The sequence below is a fragment of the Lipophrys pholis genome (assembly GCF_963383615.2).
Source record: "Lipophrys pholis genome assembly, chromosome: 6".
Classification (NCBI taxonomy): Eukaryota; Metazoa; Chordata; class Actinopteri; order Blenniiformes; family Blenniidae; genus Lipophrys; species Lipophrys pholis.
This window is the reverse complement of record NC_137629.1, coordinates 7,337,742-7,351,814: the sequence shown is the minus strand read 5'-3', so window position 1 is coordinate 7,351,814 and position 14,073 is coordinate 7,337,742. Positions and strand designations below refer to the sequence as shown.

Here is a 14,073-nt window from a genome sequence, read left to right as displayed (position 1 = left end):
ACCAAAAGTCAACAGGAGGGTGCTTATAGAGCTGTTCAACATCCAGTATAAACAGCAAGCAGCCTGTGTGGTCGCATCCAAGTGTGTGTGTGTGTGTGTGTGTGTGTGTGTGTGTGTGTGTGTGTGTGTGTGTGTGTGTGTGTGTGTGTGTGTGTGTGTGTGTGTGTTTTGTTCACACACTTGACATGACACATTGAGAGGAACAGGAGGTGGTTGGTAACAGTGGTTGTGTTTGTGTGTTGGTTATTGATGAGTGGCTTAGCACCCTCTGAATCTCCTTCGGCTGGTGTCAGCTCCCAGCGGAGAACTCTGTGTGTGTGTGTGTGTGTGTGTGTGTGTGTGTGTGTGTGTGTGTGTGTGTGTGTGTGTGTGTGTGTGTGTGTGTGTGTGTGTGTGTGTGTGTGTGTGTGTGTGTGTGTGTGTGTGTGTGTGTGTGTGTGTTTCGGTCGAGTGTCGAATGCCTCTGAATTGTCAACTAGCTTTCCTATCCAAGATGGACACTTGTCGTCTATTTTCTAACCTGGCAGGTGGCCTCAGAGACTTTAACCCAATCTGCCACTGCGATACGCACTGCCATGTCATTTTATGGAGCACTTAAGTCTAACAGGCAACCTGCTGGGGCTCTGATCTGATCTCAAACGGCACACATCTCACGGGTTAACATTTGTGCATTATGTTTGATGCAATGTCTATATCCCTATTGTTTCACTGAGCAATGTAACACAAACACGTTTTGATCATCACAGGATTTCTGCAGCCTTTGTCTCACACAACCCATTTAAAAGGGAATAAATGGAATAGATGAAGATGCTTTGTGTGTGTTGTTGCTCTGAAAGTAGATCATTGTCTTCATTCAGAAACCCAAACAGCCGCAAAAGAAGATGATTTTTAATGCAACAAAACTGTTCTACCAGTCAGCCATAATACCTGCGCAACATTGTTCCCCATCCGCGAGAAACTGTGAACTCGTGATTTATTCTGGTTCCTTCATTATGTCCTGTACATTTGTGACCCTGTCACCAACTGGTTTTAAATGTGATTGAATAATTAAAAGAGCTTGTATGATTAGGTAATTAGCAAATTGTAATATTCTGTGAGAGAAAGAAAACTGTTATTTGTAAAAATATAATTTTAAGGTACAAACATATGAACAAGACATTCACTTAAGGGTTTATAGATATACAGTTGTCACAATACTCAACATTATTGCAGGTGAACCCAAAATCATGCAGCCCTCCATATAATACAATCTATAGTACAACGATAGTACGAGTAGTGTGTAGACAATCTTTGCTGAAATCCAGGGTGAGAATTTAAAGGTTTTTTTGAGCTAGAACGGTCAAATGTTATATTTAAAATATTTTGGTTTAAACAAGTGTCAACATGTAAAAAAGTATTTTGCAGAGTGCCGACATAAAGAGTTAATTATCATATTGAAATCCTTTTGAAGAAGTTTACAACCAGGAGATTTTCTAAGCAGGAACAAATCTTGCCTCGCTCTCAATGCCAAGTATTGACTTGCAGCTGCCGCTTTCTCACCGGCTATTGATTACGATGACGGCGTTTACATGGATGCTTTGCCAACTGTCTGCAGATGCTGCACGCCGTTGACCACAGAGCCACAGGCAATTTAGATTATCATTCAGGAAAGTTTTTTTTTTTTTTTTTTTAATTTGACGAGCTACACATGTCATTTAAGCTCTTTTGTAAAAATGTTGTAGAAGCTGTATGTCTGTCTAAAACTAATTGTTGTTGGTTACATACAGTTTTCTCTTGAGATGAAACCCTTTGTATCAAGAGGACTATCTGTGTAAAGTAGAACGGGTAGAGTGCATACCCTTCGCCAACGCCACATTTGTCACCATGGAAACCAATGCATTACAAGGTTATTTGATCCACCACACCACGACTTCCATCATTCGTCATGGTTGTTTGAGTTGCTTCATGTTATTACAGTTTAACATTGATGTACACACATTTTACGATTTCCGTGTGACCCTCCTGACATTTGACCCCCGAACCACGAACCAGGGTAATGACATCACTGCATCATGGCATATCAGGGAATAGGGAATTGAAAACTGAACATTTTGGCATTGGGTAGACATCAATCGGATTAAAACTGACCGTGTTATGATGAAAATTCTTTTTTGACATTTTTGTTACCTAGACCTTGACCTTTGACCTAATTGCTTTTAATATTTAATGGGACCATCCTTGGATAAAGGCAAATCATCCCTGAAAATGTCAAGCAATTTGGTTGAGTAGTTTTTGCGAAAGCCACGTCCAGACGCTGATCTCCTTTGATCTCCTTCATGAGGTGCCTCTCCCATCTGCTTTGCATGGGACATGTTCTCGCAGTTTGTTTGGGATTTATTCTAAGCAGTTAGCCGTTAACGTCCAACAATCTAATAGATTGGTCCTTGGATGATGAGAAATCATCCCTGAAAATTGCATGCAATTTGGGTCAATAGTTTCTGGGAAAAGTTGGTAAAATACATACATACATACATACATACATACATACATACATACATACATACATACATACATACATACATACATACATACACGCAGACAAAAACATAACCTTCTCGGCCCAACTTTCATTAGCAAAGATAATAAAGCTTAAAAATAAATTAAGGCTCCCCTCATCAACATTTGATCGGATAAAGGTGGCCAATGGCACAACTACATGCATTATGGCTTTAGTAATGTCACTTAATGAGTGTAGCTTCATGTGATTGGAGCGTCTTTTCTTTTTTTTGCTCGGAGTTCACTTTGTGTTGTACCATAAATAGTCATTTGAGGGAAATCCACACAGAGCGGAAGTGTTTCTCTCTCTCTCACTCTCTCTCTCTCTCTCTCTCTCTCTCTCTCTCTCTGCGTGTGTGTGTGTGTGTGTGTGTGTGTGTGTGTGTGTGTGTGTGTGTGTGTGTGTGTGTGTGTGTGTGTGTGTGTGTGTGTGTGTGTGTGTGTGTGTGTGTGTGTGTGTTCCCCCGTGGACTGGAGTACAATGACGCAGGGAGAAACTAAGATGGTGTGTCATTGCTCTTCCTCCTCGGGGAGGTGAAACGTTGCAGCAGCGGTGACTTTGGTGCTCTTAAATACACAGCAGCACGTGCACGCTCACACCTAGCAGATTAGCGGTGGGGGATAAGGTCCTAAACTAATATCACTATTCTTTTGACATAGTATTTGTGATGAGGTAAGTAAAAGCTCGGAAAATAACATGTTTATCTTCCAGAAGGATTCATTCTGTTTATGTCCTGCTGTTTTTGTTGAACTAAATACACCATGGCAACAATACGATAGTGTTAACTTTAATATCTCTGGTATTCTCATGTGGCAATGTATTAGATATTGTTATGAGGAGAATGCATAACGAGGATGTGCTGTAGGAACTACAGGACTGTTTAGCAGCCAGAGAAACCGAGGCATGAAGGAAAAACCCACATGCACAGGGAGAACATGCCATTTTCACACCCATCACCATGAAACTACTGTACTACAATATGTACCATAGATTCATGATGATAAAATGTGTTCTGGATATTCAACATTGCATTGTGTGATGGTCTAACATTTACAAATCAGCGTTATTCCAATATGCCTATCTACATTTTTTGGGTAAATTATTGACTTTAAATAGCCTCACATTAATATTCAAATCATTTTGTTTTTGTGTTTTAGTTTTTTTTAATACTAACACAGTTGACTATAATTGACGCACTTTTGCCTTCATGGACTTCTAGGAACGTACTTCAACAGCAGCTTCCTGTGTGCAAAGGCCATCGTGAGCTTTCAGGAGATGGGAAGAGACAAAGAGAGAAAGAGACCGACTATCAGGGAGACAGTGAGAGGAGAAGGGAAAGACAAAGCAGAAAGGGGAGGAGGAGGAGGAAGAGGAAGAGGAGGGTGGATGGGAATAAAAAATGAATCATTGCAGTGACAGCGGCTCCCACATGACCGGGCATCCTCAGGATGACCTGACAGCGACACCCGTGTGACCACTGCCTTCCATTCACTGCTGCAGCTCCTCATCAGATGCCACACTGTGCAGATAACATCAGGTTGTCTTTTTACACACTTTACTGCCACATGTGGTATCCTCCTCAGACCCACAGGGAAATATCTTCATATATATGGATTGTTGGACAGAAAATATGCATTTTGATCGGGCAAAGTATGTTCCTATAAAAAAAATTATAATTTTGAGTTTGGTTCTGATTTATAATTCTACTCAATGAAGTATCAGCATTTTGTTGTTTTGTGATTTCACTATTTGACAGTTTCAAGGAGATTCAAAGATGCACCTCATCAAAATTGCACAATGACAAAAATCTTTACAAGCATAAGCAAACTGGAGATGTTGCATTAAAGAAAAGAAAAAAAAGTGGGAGAAGAATATTTCAGCGTTTGTATTACAAACCTTGACCCTAAAATGACTGCAATGAACTCCACCTATCTAAAACAAAGGCTGTTGATAAATAACTACCTTCAAATTTTTGCATATTTACGAAATCTTATCCAGACTGAGACTCAATATTTAATTAAAGATATTTTCTCATATTTATGACTACTGACTCAAACAGTTTAAGAATTACTTAATGTGGAAATTAACTCAAGTTCTCTGACTGCTTCTATTGCTATGTCAATGTTAGTGTCATATGGAAGCAGTAAATCGTGCTTTTGTACTTAGCATGTACGTTACATAAGACACATGCAGGCAGATGGAATGAAGTTGAGCTAATCCAACCTGAGTTGTCTGTCCTTGCAGACGGCCACCATGACCAGCAGGTTCCCCAGGATGCTCATCAACATGACCAGAGACAGGAAGCAGATCAGAGCCATCCGCTTTGGCATGCTGTCACTACGGAGACAAAAACCATAGAGAGGCATGAAATCAGTGCAGAGCTGCAGAGGGAAACAACACGTGCAATACGACCAAACATTTACACATGAATGACATCAGTGAGGTGTAACGTACTCTTACTGATTACTCACCTCAGTTTAATTATGTACATACAGTATTTAGGTGAAGGCATTCAGTAGAAAGTTTTGACAGGGAAACGCAACATATCCAGTTTCAGTTTGTGAAATGTGATCCAACATCTCACTATTTCCCCAAACATATCAAACTGTGTGGTCGTACACTCATGCAGCAGTTTGACTCTCTGAAAGGGTTTGATTCTCAGCTGTGCCTTTTGTCCTGGCGTTTCTTCACATTCTCACTCAGGCTTCGTTTACACAACAATGTTTTCATGTGAAAACGCAAAACGTCCGTTGTGTTGATGGGGTCCATTTATACAACAACATTGCTCGGTGGATTTATAGTTGACAGTCACCAATAATGGTAATCCAACTTTGTTGTCTGCCCACGTGAATGTCCGTGTACTCACTATTGTTAATGCTTATATTGTGTGTGGTTGCATGACAAAAACAACCAACAGCACCCACTAGTGTCCCAACATGAAAAAAAATGTTTTCTGCTTTTCTGTCGTTGCCGTGTAAATGTGAACCGTTCTGAAACGAAAACACAAAATGAACGCGTTTTCACTTGAAGCATTGTCGTGTAACTGGGGCCTCGGTGATTCGGACAGGATTCACCACCAAAAAAGGTTTTAGAGGAATAATTAAAACAATTTTGGTCACTTTCAATTACATGGAGAATATTGCTTTATATTAGCAAGAACAAAATGAGTGTGTTTGAACTTTGCAATGAAAGTGTAGTTTCACGAACTCATGTTAGTCCTGTGCACACACAGCTTTCAGGAACGTTCTACCTTCTATTTGCAAACATGCCTGTTTGGTCAACTGGTGACTTCAAATTCAAGTCTTAAAAGGGGATGCTGGTTCTTTCACCCTGGTCTTTTCTATCTTCAAACCCTCATCAGAGCTTTTGAACTGTTTGAACTTTGTTGACCATTTACAGCCAGATATAAATAAACAAAAGTAAAGATTAAAGTTAGAAAACAATCCACAAGCTCAATGAGGAAGCTAAACGTGTCCTTTCCCTGATCCGCATGGGGTAAACACATCAAGTACATTCTTTTCATTATGGCAGTGCACTTCAGATGTCCACAATCTACTGACCTTTTTCTCATGCCTGCAGTGACACAGAAAGGCTTTTCTGTGATTTTCTGCCACTGCAGTTCATGTACATTAGCGTGAAATGTCCACCACCACCTATAGGCCATACAGGCCTTCAGTGGCGTTTTACTGAGCGTAACGTTTTGTTGTAGAAAAGGAAAGGCTCAGCACAGATGTGAAAATATTAATAATAACCATCAATTGCGGTGCTCCTTCTCCACTTGCTGTTGGATTGGTGGAGGTTGGGATACCGCGGTGGCCGGGAGGGGGCCCGGCCGGCGGCCTGAGGGTGCGAGAGTCATCACTCCCCCCTCCGTTCTGTGTGTGTGTGTGTGTGTGTGTGTGTGTGTGTGTGTGTGTGTGTGTGTGTGCGGGGTGGGTCATGGGTTGGGTTTCCCAATCAAGACCCGGGGGGAGGGGTTATGGGGCGGGTGGAATATGAGGCTCCTGGGGGTGTAGAGTTGACTGTTCTCCGACCGGGGCCTGCGCCGGACTTCGCTTTCCTGGGTCTGGGGGCGGGGCTGGTCTGGGGCGCGGCGGCTGGGGCCGTCTCTGCCTTGCCGGGTTGGGGGGGGCGGTGGGTGGGCCTGTTCCCGGGGGTGCGGTGGGACTCGCCGCCGGGGTTGGGGGGGCTCTCGGCCCGCTCGGCCCGGGGGCCCTGCTCCGGCCTTTTCTCGGCTTGGCGGCTTGGGTCGGGGCCTGGGGCCCTGTGCCCTTTGTCCTTCTCTTGTGGGCCCCTCTTGCCTGGGGGGGATTCCTCTCTGCATTCTCCGTCGGGTGCTTTTTGGGCGGGGGCGGGGCTCTCTGGGGTGGTTCGCTGGGGTCTCCCCGGGCCTGGGGGGCTTCTGTCTGCCGGGGTGGCGGTGTCCGGGCGCGGTGGCCTCGGACCCCGGGGTGTCACCATGGGTCCCCCCACAACAGTTCCGGCCACACCCAGTGGACAAGCCACACACACTCACACACACATACACGCACACACACACACACACACTTTCACTCCTCACGAAAGGTGCTTCTGAAGTTGCTTGTTGTCTGTCATCATTTGCTCAAACTTTAAAAATCATGTTCCTCTTTTGTTGTTGCCTCTTTGTTATTTCATGTTCCTGCTTCACGTTACTGTCTAGATAGAGCTGCTCAGGCTGGTTTAATCCAGGAAATCATCTTACTGTCTAGATAGAGCTGCTCAGGCTGGTTTAATCTAGGAAATCATCTTACTGTTTAGATAGAGCTGCTCAAGCTGGTTAATCTAGAAAATCATCTTACTGTCTAGATAGAGCTGCTCAGGCTGGTTCAATCTAATAACAGTTGGAAAGTATTTGGATGAGTGTGATTATTGCAAATAATATATGTAGCACAACAAGGACATTGTATGCTATCCCCCCCCCCCCCCCCCCCCCCTCACCCCTCCCCCCTCGACTTTCTTCTCTCTCTTCTCTTCTCTCTCTCTTTGTGCGTTCCCCCCCGGTCGTGTACGGCAGCCATGCCAACTTCTGACGGAGAAGGCAACAGGAGGAGACTCCAGGTCTCTCCCTGTTGCAAGACCAAAAACTGTTCTGACTCCGAAGGCTCTCAATCACATCATATTGTTGGCCCAAGCTGCCGAACAGGACAAGGGCACAAAAAAAAAAAAAATAATAATAATAATAATAATAATAATAATAATAATAATAATAATAATAACCATCAATTTAAGCAAAGTGATTAGGTGTGATTTAGTTTCTCTAAAAGAACCTATACATAAAGTATGATCTAAATGTAAGTCATTAACATATACAGTATATAGTTTGGCTTACTTTACCTTTGTAGCAGATGAGTGACTAACTGATTACGACTATATGTAATGAGAATGGAAATGCTAAATACTCATGAGGGCTATTTGTGTGAGGTTTGTAGAAAGTAGTAATCTTTCAACTACGTGATTGTTCTGCCAAAGATACGGAACATGATGGGGTGAAAAAAGATATCAAGACCTTTGAAAGGTTACAAAACCAAGAATATATCATATTAAAATTGGCAGATAAAAAAGACGGGGAGTCAGGTTAGAAAAATGCTTGTAACAATAACAAGGCAAACATTTTCAGACATAAACTACATTGTACATTAATCTATTAGCATTTTGTGCGACCTTTAACACGTACTTGATATTCCAATTTCATGAAGGCACATTCACTAACGGATATTATGTTTCATCATGCACTACAGCCAGATGCAATGATCAGCACGTCAAATTAGTAGTTTAACTTCCACTCATATGTCCAGTGTGCATGTGTTTTTATTTTTGGAAACTTTTAGTGGATCAGATCCTGAGCTTATTAAAGTTTCTGCATATTGATGATGCTCGCGTCCAAAGTGACACACAACAAGGAGGTTATTTCCTAAAGATACGTTCAATTGGGATCCTCATCAAAGAGTCAGCGGCATCTCTTTGGCAAACAGAAACATGAAGAGGTAAATTTTCCTTAGGCCCAGGCTGGGAAGATTCCAGAAGGGCAGCTGTATAGTGCTTATTCATAATCCAGTGAGAGGTAATGTGATATATTTCATGGTATGGAACTGCAGCCGTGGCACTTTTGCTCCTATACATAACCTTGGCCTGGCTTCAAGAAAATGTCTCAAGGTACTGCAAAGTAGCCAGCATGAATCAAAAGCTCTCAGCGTGAGTCGTGTTGCTTTAGGAGTGCTTTGAAAATGACTCGTCTAATCTCAGATTTGTTTGACATTGGTAATGCATTATAGTAATCCTCCTGAGGTCTCCGGCCTCTTGCACTCTGAAGGCTTGACAGGAGCTCGGAGGGGAGGGGGGTCAGAATGGCACAAGTACCACACAGGAGAGAGAGAACTGCTCTTCAAGAAGAAGAGACAAGAGAAAAAGTTTAGAGAGCAATTTGTGTTTCCTCACTCACTGTAATATGGTAATACAGAGATTTACGTTGGATTCAGGATGCATGCCTTGTCCCTGTCGGCCAAATTATTCTACTCTCGACGTCTGAGGTTCAAAGACGAAGTGATAGTGTGCAAATGAGTCTTGTTCTTTGATCAGTGGTGCCGACGCACTAATCAGATCAAATGGGAACACCGACGGTTCTCGACAGAAGCATCATTACTGGCAAAAAAGCAAGGAAAGGCCTCACAGTAATGCAGTGCTAATCTTCTTTCATCTTGAATTTGTCTGCAACACAGTCGTACCTCTCCCCCTACAAGAGACATGGATATGCCTGTTATTGTAGAAGAAACCACCTTTTAACACAGCTGCGGCTTTGACATGCCGCATGCAAATGTAGTCATTCAGTGGAAAGTTCCGGCTAATTTTGGGCTTGACAATGAATTAATCAGATGCAGAAGCTCAAGCTTTTTCTCAGAGCTTTTCAAAACGCACGCTTACTGAGCATTAGTTAGGCTGTCAGCTTCAGATTGTATGCTGCCGACGTCGGCCTCCTAAATTTAAAGGAACAATTAAGCTCAGCTGTCCAGTGTAAATGATTTAGTGTGATTTGTTAAGCTCTTAGTTCTTACTCAGCAGGGGCAGCGGCACTGTTTTCCTGGAATAACGCCACACGACGCCGTCCCTCGCTGAGCTTTGAGGACTTTTCTTGTAACCTGCACACTGTCATTTTGCAGACTGACAAAACTGCAGCCATATCAATGCTTGTCCAAACCTTGTGTCCTCCTGACTTAGTGTTCCCACAGTTACCTTAATACAGTAATCTGATTACTGATTACTACTTACTCCTTTAAAAAGTAACTTAGTTACTTCACTGATTACTTACATTTAAAAGTAACTAAGTTAGATTACAAGTAACTTTTTAGTTACTTTCAGTACCTGCCGACAACACCCCCCCATCATCTCAACATCAAAATGAGAACCGGTTTTACCAAAAACTCAGTTCTGATCACTGCCTGACCTCCTGCTGATACATATTTAACCTTTGACCTTCATCCTTTGTTGTATTTATATCTGACTCATGGTTTTATTTTCTGATTTTTACTATTACTGGTATTTATTTACCTGGAGATATAGTTGTAGTCTGTTGTTGCACTATTTATCTATTTATTTATTTGCACTGCCTGCTCTATGCAAACTTTTAATTGCCCCCCGAGGGGGAACAAATAAAGTCTTTCATTAATTGATTGAATGAAAAAAGGGGGGGGGGGGGGGCTTATTGGAATGTTAAGTGTTTAATGTAAATGCACCGTTAGGGCGCGTTGGCCTGTGATTGGCTGAGAGTGGAGAAGGGGGCGGGTCAGGTGAGCGTGCCGACTGCATGCGCTGCATGTGTCTGTGTCTGTTTGGAAGAGAATGGCGGAGCGGCCGGTTCTGTTTAATAATAAAGCGGCTTTACGGACAAGAAACTCGTCCTGCGGGACGCTACAACAGTAACGCACAGTGACTTGGACAAGTAACTTTAATCTCATTACTGGTTTGGAAATAGTAACGCCTTAGATTACACGTTACTAAAAAAAGTGGTCATACGAGAGTAACGCGTTACTAATTAATGCGTTCCCGGCATCACTGATTACAAATTTGAAAAATATATACATGTTAGATTAAATCCAATTGTTTTCAAAAAGTTAAACTCAATGTTATTTCAATAGGTTGCTTGGTGTAAGGAGGGCCATGCTGTTGACGTAGAGCTTGTTTAACTGTTTTCAAGTGAACACGGAAAACATTTGTTGTGTTTTGGGTTTCAGTTCCCACGACAACGATGCTCGGAGCAATTGAAAACACAACTTTTTGAAAACAAGTCTCAAGGTGGCATTTTTTGGAAACGTTTCGACTGTATCTATGTGTTAACAGGGGTAAAGGCCACTTTTCAGAAATGCTCTGACTCCATTAAAACAGGGTAGAATTTCTGTTTTCTGAAACACTGCTACTGTGAAAAGGCACCGCAGTCCTACTGAATTCTTCTTCATATGAGTGAGTAGATTTACAATAACAACTTGGGACTTGGTAATTTTAACATACAGAGAGGTCAGAGGAAGGAGGGAAATGAAACATAAATGTTGTTACCCCGCTGACATCAGATATACATGAACTTTGACCTGCAGCTAAGCTGAACTTCTGGTGGGTAATCAGCGAGCAGCTGCCTCTGTCTCCGTCTTTAAATTAGGCGTTTACAGACGTATGAAGGGGAAGGAATACCTACACCAGAGAAGAAGTCTGACAGTTTCAATCACAAAGACATAATACATGTTATCGAACACTTTTCATTCCCTTGAAAGATCTAACTTTCGAGTCTTGAGGTCATGTGGAATCAAATAGTTGAAAATCAAACAGGAATTTAGTTTAAAAAGAGCTTTCACTGTTCTCTCAGGGGGTGGAAAAAATATCCCAATTCAATCATTTCATGTGCCTTAAAATATCCTCTCCATCATTACCCTTACAGCCATTCAGGACTGCCTTATTGAAAGGGTGCAGTATCATGTAGCTGCACTAAATAGGCTACCTAAATGCCACTGATTGGCTTTAAAAAGCAGGAAGTACTTTCCGCTGGATGACTGACAGACACAAGCCTCGGTGGTCCAGACCAAATGTGTGGTCGAGTGAAGGATGCCTTACAGAAACAGAACATTGTCCATCAAGACATCAGAGAGATTCTTCAAGAACTGTCGTGTCAAGACGAAGACAATTTATTGTATAGACAATGCCCTAACTAAGGAGAAACGTACATTAACACTGGTTCATGAGTAAATATGAAGTGGGAATGTTTTTGTGGGAAAATGTGCAAATTCCATTATGGAAGATCCAAACCAGGAGGTTTCAAAGATCTGACAAGATGTTTTCATCCATCCATCCATCCATCCATCCATCCATCCATCATTTTCTCCTGCTTATCCGTTTCACGGGGGTGGCAGTCTGAGCACTGTCCCCCAGATCACATTGCACCCATTAAGAACCTTCCTGCAGGTGGTGAGCCCACGGGAAGGTGGCGCCCGGCGTGGGACATGAAGCCACTACCTTGAGATTGTGAGTCTCTACCAACTACCAACTGAGCTAGCCGGGGCTTGAGATGTTTTCAATACGGAAATATGAACCTTTCAAACCTGAAAAGTTCAAATTCCAGCTCTCTTACGACACTATTAGTCCCAATACGTCCAGTCCCATCTTCAAAATAGCCCAAGCTTTGGTGACTGCTGTGTAGACAGACTATAAAACAGATATTCATCCATCCTGTGACGTACTGGTGGCCTGTCCAGGATGTAGGCTGCCTTCAACCAAAGCTGGGATTTACTCCAGCTTCTGTGACCTTCAACTAAACCAGTATAGAAGATGGATGGATGGATGAGTGGTTTTGATAAGTTACTGTTCATGATCGGCATCAGTCTATTGTAGGTATTTGCATGATTTATCTGAAAAAGCTTCATTCATGTGCTATCAGCTTAATGGCCGCGGGGCACGAGAGGAAAACGTAAGCGTGCGCAAAAGAAAGATGCATCTAAGACACATCGCAGAGAGATACTTGCATTTAAAACCACAGGAAGTTTTACACTCACCAATCTGAGCAGAATGCATTTAGGTGAGAAAACCCATGGATACATAGCGAGAACATGCAAACTCTGCACAGAAAATATATCAAACACAACCTGGATTTGAACAAGGGGTGTGCGATTTGGCGATATCAGATCGTGAAGGATTAGAATGTGTTGACGATCTGACAAAGCAGAGAGATTGTAGAATTGTCTGTAGAACACATTTTATAAGTTGCTGTTCTATGCTGTGCGGCAGCGCTGCAGCATAGGACTGCAACATTTAGAACATTCTATATGTTGCAGTTATATGCTGACGCATCAGAATGTTCTCGTGCACCTGACCAGCCAATCATAGAGAATTACGAGTGCGTCTGCTGTGGTTGTGTAGGGGTGGCTGAAGGGGAGACGGGGTAATTGGTCCCGAAAAAAACGCAGAAAAAATAGGCTCTGCAAAGGGTTGATGTACGTCCATAAGCATGATCTACATGCAGGAGTAGAGAAATAAACCACCTCCCAAAAAAAAAACTAAAAGCAGAGCAATTGTATTGCATGGGCCATGTGCACAAATTCTAATTTAATTCATAATATGCGATTGACCCCTGACGGGCCAGTCTGGGACAGCCAGGAGGCTGCTTGTGGCCTGCAGACTGGACAATGGCCAGGTCTGATTCAATGCCAAACGCCCTCATTCAAGTTCCCCATCCAACATCCTTGCATGTTGTCTTTCTTTCTTCTCATCCAAGCGTGTCTCCACTTTGATACTTAAATCAAACCCTGTGTCTGTGTAAATAACGTATAAACAGTGAAGGGCTCTAACTTTACAATGTTCCTTATTTTAAAAACAAAACAAAAAACAAAACAAAAAAAACAACGTTTGGTCGGCTCTAAAGGCCTCCGTGGGAATCCCTAATTGGTAACAATGGCTGTCTGGACACTGGCGTTCCCTCTCAGCAGGGAAAGACAAGTGTGCTATTATGTGGACTGGCACCGGAGGCGATGGGCACCGCTCAAAATGGTATAAAATGCTGCTTATCGGCAACACAAACAGAAAAATGTGTCAGAGTGGCTGGACTGGGTCGCCAGAGATTCTCCTGCTGGCTGAGACCACAAGAGAGTGGAAGCTCAGGCCAAAAAAGAAAAAGAAGCGGAAAAATAATTATGCCTGAAAGCTCTGGAGTAAAACCAAAGAATGAAAGCAGGTGGTTCACTCAGTTAGAATTTTTTTTACAAATGAAATAAATCAGGGCCTTAGAGCGAGAGGCCTTGATGACATTTTTCTATCTAGTGAGGGAAAAACAAAAAATGTTCTCCTGCTTGCACAACATTAGTTTTTCCATCTTAGGTCTGGGTTCGATATGTTATACTCAAAACTTTACTTTTCTGACCAACAGAAACCTCTACTGACTTTGATCAAGACAAGAAAAATATACTTCCAGACACCACTGTGGCAACTTGACACCCAGATGTGATCTTTTTTTTAAATACACCTCACTTGCAAGACCTATTTAGGGT

At 42.5% G+C, this 14,073-nt stretch overlaps 1 protein-coding gene across 1 annotated transcript in view; it reads right to left on the bottom strand.

Annotated features, from left to right (window-relative positions):
• The window catches only part of htr4 (5-hydroxytryptamine receptor 4), a 193,810-nt gene that overhangs the window by 94,033 nt on the left and 85,704 nt on the right, over positions 1-14,073 (bottom strand). Inside the window, exon 3 of the mRNA XM_080465165.1 lies at positions 4,760-4,873. Coding sequence (XP_080321291.1) covers positions 4,760-4,873 — 114 coding nt within the window. The remainder of the gene's footprint in view (positions 1-4,759; positions 4,874-14,073) is intronic.